The sequence below is a fragment of the Spermophilus citellus genome (assembly GCF_964194105.1).
Source record: "Spermophilus citellus genome assembly, chromosome: 1".
NCBI lineage: Eukaryota > Metazoa > Chordata > Mammalia > Rodentia > Sciuridae > Spermophilus > Spermophilus citellus.
The window spans coordinates 189,604,480-189,614,093 of record NC_138182.1 but is presented as its reverse complement, the minus strand read 5'-3'; the positions used below and the strand labels follow the sequence as shown (position 1 = coordinate 189,614,093).

Here is a 9,614-nt window from a genome sequence, read left to right as displayed (position 1 = left end):
TTGGTGGACTCCCACTTCACCCAGAAACCAAAGAAAGAGAAAATACAGAACACATTTACAGCTTGAGCTAAGATAGATGTAATCGGCAAGGGAGTCGTAGCTGGATAAGCTATAAGGAGGAATTAAAAATCTATATACAACAAAGACATTTCAAAGGGTCTGTGGTCGATCTGGAACTGGGAGTTGAAAAGGATTTCCCCCTCCGGAACTGGAATCAGACATAACAATGGAGATGGTGAAAACAAAAATACAGCACAAGAAAAGGCAAGTGGCTACCTTTATTATACTGATGCTTTTGTGGGAGGTGGGTTCAGAATCGGTTCAGTATTCCATAATGGAGGAGACAGAAAGTGGCACGTTTGTGGCTAACTTGACAAAGGACCTGGGTCTTAAAGTGGGAGAGCTGGCAGATCGGAGCGCCCGTGTTGTTTTCAAAGGAAGCAGGCAACATTTGCAGCTTGACCCACAGACCCATGGTTTGCTGCTAAATGAAAAACTGGACCGGGAGGAACTCTGTGGCTCCACTGAGCCCTGTGTGCTACCTTTTCAGGTGTTACTGGAAAACCCCTTGCAGTTTTTTCAGGCTACCTTGCGAGTCAGAGATATAAATGACCATGCTCCAGAGTTTCCAGCCAGAAAAATGCTCCTGAAAATTTCAGAAATTACTATGCCAGGAAAGATATTTCCTTTGAAAATGGCGCAGGATTTAGACGTTGGCAGCAACAGCCTTCAAAGCTACACCATCAGCTCCAACCCTCACTTCCACGTTCTTACCAGCAATCGCAGCGACGGCAGGAAATTCCCAGAGCTAGTGCTTGACAAAGCATTGGATCGCGAGGAGCAGTCCCAATTCAGACTAACCCTGACCGCCCTGGATGGTGGGTCTCCGCCCCTATCGGGAACTTCAGAGATTCAAATCTTGGTTTTGGACATCAATGACAATGTCCCTGAGTTTACTCAGGACCTCTATGAGGCGCACATCTCTGAGAACAAACACCCTGGCTCGCTGGTAATTACCGTCTCAGCCAGAGATTTAGATGCGGGATCATTTGGGGAGGTATCTTACACCTTATTTCAAGACGATGATATTAACCAACCCTTTGAAATAAATGCAATAAATGGAGAGATTCGACTGAGAAAAACTTTGGATTTTGAAGAATTTCAGTCTTATCATGTGGATATTGAGGCCACAGATGGTGGGGGCCTAACTGGAAAATGCTCTTTAATCGTACAGGTCCTGGACGTGAATGACAATGCTCCTGAATTGACTGTGTCCTCACTTAACAGCCCTATAGCTGAAAACTTGCCAGGAATAATAGTGGCAGTTTTCAGTGTTTCTGATGCAGATTCTGGACCTAACCAAGAAGTTATTTGTTCCATAGACGACAATCTCCCCTTTCTTCTAAGACCTTCAGTGGAAAATTTCTATGCTCTGGTAACAGATGGAGCTCTGGACAGAGAGACCAGAGCCAAGTACAACATCACCATCACGGTCACCGACTTGGGGACACCCAGGTTGAAAACCGAGCACAGCATAACCATCCACATCTCTGACGTCAACGACAACGCCCCTGCCTTCACGCAAACATCCTACACACTGTTGGTGCGCGAGAACAACCAACCCGCCCTGAACATAGGCAGTGTCAGTGCCACAGACAGAGACTCAGGCACCAATGCCCAGATCACCTACTCGCTGTTGCCAACCCAGGACCCACACCTGCCCCTCGCCTCGCTGGTCTCCATCAACGCAGACAATGGGCAGCTGTTCGCGCTGAGGGCGCTGGACTTTGAGGTCCTGCAGGCGTTTGAGTTCCGCGTGGGCGCCACAGACCAAGGCTCTCCCGCGCTCAGCAGCCAGGCGCTGGTGAGAGTGGTGGTGCTGGACGAAAATGACAACTCGCCCTTCGTGCTGTACCCAATGCAGAACGCCTCTGCGCCCTTCACCGAGCTGGTGCCCAGGGCAGCAGAGCAGGGCTACCTGGTCACCAAGGTGGTGGCAGTAGACAGAGACTCGGGCCAGAACGCCTGGCTGTCATACCAGCTGCTCAAGGCCACCGAGCCAGGGCTGTTTGGCGTGTGGGCGCACAATGGCGAGGTGCGCACCGCCAGGCTGCTGAGCGAGCGCGACGCGGCCAGGCACAGGCTGGTGGTGCTGGTCAAGGACAATGGCGAGCCTCCGCTGTCTGCCAGCGTCACGCTGCACGTGCTGCTGGTGGATGGCTTCTCCCAGCCCTACCTGCCGCTTCCGGAAGTGGCGCCCGAGCGCGCGCAGGGGGACTCGCTCACTGTCTACTTGGTCATCGCCTTGGCCTCTGTGTCATCGCTCTTCCTCTTCTCTGTGCTGGTGTTTGTGGCGGTGAGGCTGTGCAGAAGGCGAAGGGCGGCGCCGCTGGGTGTCTGCTCTGTGCCTGAGGGCCACTTTCCTGGCCACCTGGTGGACTTTAGTGGCACTGGGACCCTGTCCCAGAGCTACCAGTATGAGGTGTGTCTGGCTGGAGACTCTGGGTCTGGTGAGTTCAAATTCCTGAAGCCTATTATCCCCAACTTACCTCCTTAGGGAACTGGAGGGCAATTGAGGAAAGTCCCACCCTTCAGAATAGCCTCCTATTCTGGGAAATATTGTATTACTATACTAAACCCTACTTAATTAAGTTTAGAAATGTTCTCTTTTTTTGTAGTTGTAGATAGACAGAATGCTTTTATTTTATTATTTGTTTATTTTTATGTGGTGCTGAGGATGGAACCCAGTGCCTCACCAATGCTAGGCAAGTGCTCTGCCAGTGGGGTACAGCAGCAGCTCCTGGAAATGTTCTTTAACTTAAATTCATGTTATTGATTCATGTTTTGATTCTCCCATTCTTTTATTACTATTCATTATACTGAAATTTTAGAAGAAAAGTCAGATACCAGAGATGTACCATATTTTATCCATTATCCATGTGCTTCATCTTTTTTATTACTCCCACCTACTTTTTAATTAATTAATTTTAATTGGGTATATATGACATCAGAATGCATTTTGATTGTACACAATTGCAACACAACTTTTCATTTATCTGGTTGTACATGATGTAGCAATTCTCATCTACTTTTGACAACTGAAATAAAAAGTAATTTTTTAGTAATTAAGACATTTAAAATTACCTATCCTTTCAAAAAACTATATTCCAAAATCCTTACAATCCTATTTCTAAAAATTGGTTACAGTCATTTCTCTACTACTTTGGAGAACTATTTTTAAATTGTATTTGAAAGTATTTAATCTCCCAAAGGAAGTCTCATTTTGAGATAACTCCACCAGTATGTATGTAATTCTAAATGCTAAGACAGATAAATGTAAAAATAGCCATTCATACTTATATGCATATCAGTACACCATAAAAATTAATACTTTCTTTGGATATAGACTTTGCTGAACTGTCAACACATAAAATTGCAATTTGTAAACCTCATATAAGAATATGATGGTCTTTTTTCTTAACACTAAGCTAATTATAAATGATTAATAAATATTTGCTTAATGTTATTAAAATTTCAGTAATGATGGTTTAAAATTGATTAAAGTAATGTTAATATCTTCTCTACAATAAACTACCCTTGCCAATGAGTGAAGTTATTAAATATTTCTTATGTTCTTATTTTTGTTTAACAGTTTCAAAGTTCAAAGGTATTATTTTGTAAAATCCGAATTATATTTTTAAATTTCTCTGGTTTTCAAGCTTTTATATGTGATACTAGCCAAGAACTAAGTACTGTATTAGACTGATTATTAAGGAATATCAGACTTTCCTTTCTACTGCTGTGTAAGCATCTTTTATCTCTATTAGCCACAAAACCATTTACATTCACAGTTTAACCTAACATTTTCTCTTTTTGTATCAGTTATGTTTGTGATTTTTTAATGAAAATTTTCATTTCAGCTTGCTACAAAAGGCAGACAATTCACATTAAATGACAAGTGAACTTTTATTTTTATACTTAATTAAAACGAAAGTAGTCTCACTGTATTTTGTAACCAAATAAGTCCAATTTTTATGGATGATTGCCAATTGGCTTGAAGAGTGTTGATAACATTTACTATTTGAAATTTTCAGATACTTATCCTTTCCTCTGTCAAATAGAATTATTTTTTGTTGAGAAGATTTTCCTCTTTCACTATTCACACTCCAACCACATGGCATTAGTTGGAACTTTGCTCTTTTTCTTTCTTTTTAAATTTTATTTTAATTTTTTTCTTGTTTTATTTTTTTGTAATTTTTTATTTGTTCTTCTTAGATATACATGACAGTAGAGCATACTTTGTAGTTTTTCAATTCCCAGGACTCCATAGGCCAGAAAATGTACACCAGAATAGACTCCTGTCTAGTGCAAAAGGTTAAAACACTTCCCCCAGAAAGTATATTTTTTACTTTTTTGTCTTTATTGTCTTTTTCAAGTTTGTAGAAAAGACATTGCCTGAAGTCTGAGCTTACACTGTTTCAAGTAAAACGAGTCGGTATTTTCTCTTTAGTTCACTGGGCATTACATCCAGTGGGTTTATGAAGGGAAAAAAGCCCAGAACCTATTTAAGCCTAGGACTGAGAAGAAAACACATTTTAATTTTTTTTCATGAGTTATAGTTACTTTGCAATTTAGGAACAGAAATCAGATTTTAAAAACATTAATTTTGCCTAATGAAATGTACAAATTAATATCTGTAATAGAAATAAACTCCACAAGACAAAAAAAATGTCTCATTTACTGTTGATCCTTAGAAGCTAAAAGATTGCCTGCACAGGTAAATATTTGTTAAATGAATTTGCCTCAGCAGTTTGTTTACTGGATTTTATCTTACTTAGGACTATATATTACTTTTGTTTTTATAACGATTGTTAGCTACCTGAATAATACTGCAAAATGGGTTCAGGAAAGGGGATTGTATAAACACTATGACCTACAATTTATGGTAGCTCTTGCTATGTACTTTGAAATAAAAAAAAAATATATCTGAATTTGTAAAGCAGAACGCTTGGTGGCGCTGCAGGCTAAGAGAGTGAAAAACTGCAGCCAGTGACTCCTTGAAAACTGAACAGTTTCCGGCAGTTTAAAAAGGAACCGTGTTACATTTCTAGGGGTAAGAATATTTCAAAGAAGCAGCTCCCACTATGTCAATAGTATTTTTTTTTAAAAAGATTAACATTATTAAATCTAGATAGCTGAGTTGGATACAAATCAATTATTGTGTATTAAAATACTGCATCTTTTGGACCCGAAGGAACAATGGAGTCTCCGCTCCCCAAAGCGCCTCAGAAAAGGCAAGTGACCATCATTATTTTCTTGTTTCTACTGTGGGAGGTGGGCAGTGTAACCGTTAAGTATTCCATTCTAGAAGAAAGAGACAGCGGTTCTTTTGTGTCCAACCTAGAAAACGATCTAGGGCTGGGCATAGGGGAGCTGGCCAAGAGGGGCGCCCAGATTCTTTCCCAAGGGAACAAACAGCACTTAGAGCTTGAACAAAAGAGTGGGAATTTGCTCCTGAAAGAAAAATTGGATCGAGAGGAGTTGTGCGGGGACACGGATCCATGTATACTGCATTTCCAGGTGTTAGTGAAAAACCCGGTGCAGTTTATTCAAGGTGAACTACACCTCCAAGATGTAAATGACCATGCCCCAGAATTCTTGGGAAAGGAAATCCTCCTTAAAATCGCGGAAAGCAGCCAACCAGGGACTCTGTTTCCTTTGGAAATAGCTCAAGATTTGGACGTTGGTAGCAACACAGTTCAGAACTACATAATTAGCAGCAACTCCTATTTTCACCTTCTCACTCGCAATCACAGCGACGGCAGGAAATATCCCGAGCTGGTGCTGGAAAAAGCCCTGGACCGAGAGGAGCAACCCGAGTTCAGGTTAACCCTCACAGCTCTGGATGGTGGGTCTCCGCCCAGAACTGGAACTTGCCAGGTTCTCATCCTGGTTCTGGACATCAATGACAATGCCCCTGAATTTGCTCAAGGACTCTACCAGGTGCAGATCCCAGAGAACAGCCCTGTAGGTTCCCTTGTCATAATCGTCACCGCTAGAGATTTAGATGCTGGGATCTATGGGGAGCTCACCTACTCATTTTTCCAATCCCCAAATCAAGTCATTCAGGCCTTTGAAATAAATAAAGCCTCAGGAGAAATTAGATTAAAAAAACTGTTGGATTTTGAAGAAATTGACTCTTACCACATAGAAATTGAGGCCTCAGATGGTGGAGGTCTTTCAGGAAAATGCACTGTTGTCATAGAAGTGATGGATGTAAATGACAACGCCCCTGAACTGACTATGTCATTACTTATCAATGATATCCCAGAAAATTCCCCAGAAACTGTAGTTGCTATTTTCAGAATTTCAGATCCAGACTCTAAAGACAACGGAAAAATGATGTGTTCTATTCAAGACCATCTACCCTTTATTCTGAAACCCACAGTAGAAAACTTCTACACTTTGGTCACAGAAGGAGCACTGGACAGAGAAACCAGAGCCCAGTACAACATCACCATCACCGTCACCGACTTGGGGACACCCAGGCTGAAAACCAAGCATAACATAACCGTCCTCCTCTCCGACGTCAACGACAACGCCCCTGCCTTCACACAAACATCATACACACTGTTGGTGCGCGAGAACAACCAGCCCGCTCTGCACATAGGCACCATCAGTGCCACAGACAGAGACTCAGGCACCAACGCCCAGATCACCTACTCGCTGTTGCCAACCCAGGACCCACACCTGCCCCTCGCCTCGCTGGTCTCCATCAACGCAGACAATGGGCAGCTGTTCGCGCTGAGGGCGCTGGACTTCGAGGCCCTGCAGGCATTCGAGTTCCAAGTGGGCGCCACCGACCAAGGCTCTCCCGCGCTCAGCAGCCAGGCGCTGGTGCGAGTGGTGGTGCTGGACGAAAATGACAACTCGCCCTTCGTGCTGTACCCAATGCAGAACGCCTCTGCGCCCTGCACCGAGCTGGTACCCAGGGCGGCAGAGCAGGGCTACCTGGTCACCAAGGTGGTGGCAGTGGATGGAGACTCGGGCCAGAACGCCTGGCTGTCATACCAGCTGCTCAAGGCCACGGAGCCAGGGCTGTTTGGCGTGTGGGCGCACAATGGCGAGGTGCGCACCGCCAGGCTGCTGAGCGAGCGCGACGCGGCCAGGCACAGGCTGGTGGTGCTGGTCAAGGACAATGGCGAGCCTCCGCTGTCTGCCAGCGTCACGCTGCACGTGCTGCTGGTGGATGGCTTCTCCCAGCCCTACCTGCCGCTTCCGGAAGTGGCGCCCGAGCGCGCGCAGGGGGACTCGCTCACTGTCTACTTGGTCATCGCCTTGGCCTCTGTGTCATCGCTCTTCCTCTTCTCTGTGCTGGTGTTTGTGGCGGTGAGGCTGTGCAGGAGGCGCAGGGCGGCGCCCTTGGGTGTCTGCTCTGTGCCTGAGGGCCACTTTCCTGGCCACCTGGTGGATGTCAGTGGCACCGGGACCCTGTCTCAGAATTATCGATATGAAGTTTACCTGGCGGGAAGTTCTGAGACTAGTGAGTTCCAAGTTCTTAAACCAATGCTCCCCAACTTACTGGGTGAAGGTGCTGATAAGAATACCGAAGAAAACCGTAACTTGAGGAATCATTTTGGGTTCAATTAGGAATGTGATTTTGACAATATGAGATAAATTATTATATTCACTAGTCTTGTAAATTCTTTACCCTTTCATTCACGTAAAGAAAGTACTAATGTGTGGTAGTAATTATTGTATGTATAAGAATTTCAACCTGTAGTACTATTTTTTCATTGTTTCCATTTCTTAGGTATCTCACATATTGCACGTGGACACAATAGCAGAGAAATCAAGTGGTTTTTCTTTTGGTCCTGTTTTTGCAAGTCACAGATATTTTCAGGTTTATTTTTCAACTTATTCGTTGGTACCTTTTTATGATTAAGATAATCATTCTCCAAACTTACTGATTACCCACAGGAATTATTTGTAATTAATGTCTCTTAGTTTTAAAAAATAATTTTCATTTATGCAATAAATTTAAGTGACTTTATAAATTGTGTTTCTGTTGTTTTGTTTCAAAAACATAATTGTCTTTCTCAAAGAAACCAATATTTTATCTGGATGGTGTTTACTTAAGTTGAGTAGATTCTTTCAAATTGATATCATTCAGTTAGGTGATCTATTATTTTATGGGATTTATTATCTATTAAGTGAAAAATTTTAAAACAGTGGTAGACTTGTGACTACTTTTTCATTATAAATGGGTTTGGTACTGAATGATTCTTATTTTTCAAATCATATTTACTCACATCATTCAAACATATACAATAAGTACAAAAATAAGATTAACATAATAATTCCGCTATCCAGAAATAATTTAAGTAACATCATTCTAAAATATTCTATTTAGACTGAGGGTGTAGCTCAGTGGTAGCTCACACAATGAGCAGTCAAGAAGCTGAGTTCCATACCCAAGACCATATAAAAAGAGTATAAATAAAATATACCTCTAAATATATATAAGAGTGAATTGTTGGGTGGAGATAATTTATAAAACTAATAATAAACTGATAGTTTCTAATTAAAATTATTAGATAAAATGTAATAAAATGAGAAATTATAAAACTTTCTTAGGCTTAGACAAATAATAGCTATGAGATTTGAAAACAAGATTATGAACAGCAAATGTATCTCAGTGGTTATTCAGTGGTTATTCAATCCCCAGCTCTGCCCAAAAATTGCTGCTGTGGTGCATACTAAGAAATTAGCATCATTTAACTGTTTTGTTTAAAAATGAGAACATAATGCTGGGAATGTAGCTTAGTGATAGAGTGCTTACTTAGCATATGTGAGACCTTGGGTTTGATCTCCAGCACTGCAAAAACAAGTACATAATAATAAAGTAAAAATGAGCAAATAAACACTTTTAAATCTCCTCTCTCCTCATCAGGCTTATATTTTGTGTGATATATATCTATATATTACCTTATCAATATTTGTAACATTTACAATATATTTGAAAAGATAACTTCTATAATCAGCCATTTTATATTTTTAATTGAAATTCACATAATGCTACATTTTTAAATTTCATTTGACTGCCCAGAGGTAATCACTTTTGATATTTGTATCTGTTCTTCCCCATTTACTTTTTTTTTTTAATAAGACATGGTTTGTTTTGTTGTTGGCTTTAAATTTTTGCAATGCTGGGGATAGAAACCAGGGCTCACATATTCTGGATGAGTGCTCTACAACTGAACTACCTCTCCAGCCACTACTTCTGTATTTCTAAATAATATGTTTATAAACTGCTTTTTTCCATTTTCAGTTTTAGATATCCTTTACTTCCTTTCTTAAACAGCACACACAAACATTCACACATACACATATACTTTTACATTTTCTCTACTCCATCCTCCAAATTAGAAATATCATAATTGTTTATATTGTGTTTAAATAATTAATACTGTGCAAATATTGATTACATCTGAGCCTCAAGAGGAAAAAAGAAAAGCCACTTTGTTTAGCCTTAAATTAATAGTTGCCTCCTTTTTCATCTTATTTACTTTTCTATCTACATAGTTTTAAGGTATTCCCATGCTTTCTAAAAT

General features: G+C 41.2%; 1 protein-coding gene across 2 annotated transcripts in view; it reads left to right on the top strand.

Moving 5' to 3' along the window:
* Nucleotides 1–9,614, top strand: part of LOC308650581 (protocadherin beta-17-like) — a 49,264-nt gene continuing 39,650 nt past the window's right edge. Inside the window, exons 1-2 of one of the 2 annotated variants that reach the window (XM_081296659.1) lie at nt 1–2,510; nt 5,255–7,970. In XM_081296659.1, the coding sequence (XP_081152785.1) occupies nt 227–2,510; nt 5,255–7,650 (4,680 nt within the window). In that variant the 5' untranslated portion in view covers nt 1–226 and the 3' untranslated portion in view covers nt 7,651–7,970. Of the gene's footprint in view, nt 2,511–5,246; nt 7,971–9,614 lie in introns of those variants that run through there. The other variant, XM_081296662.1, reaches the window with a different exon arrangement.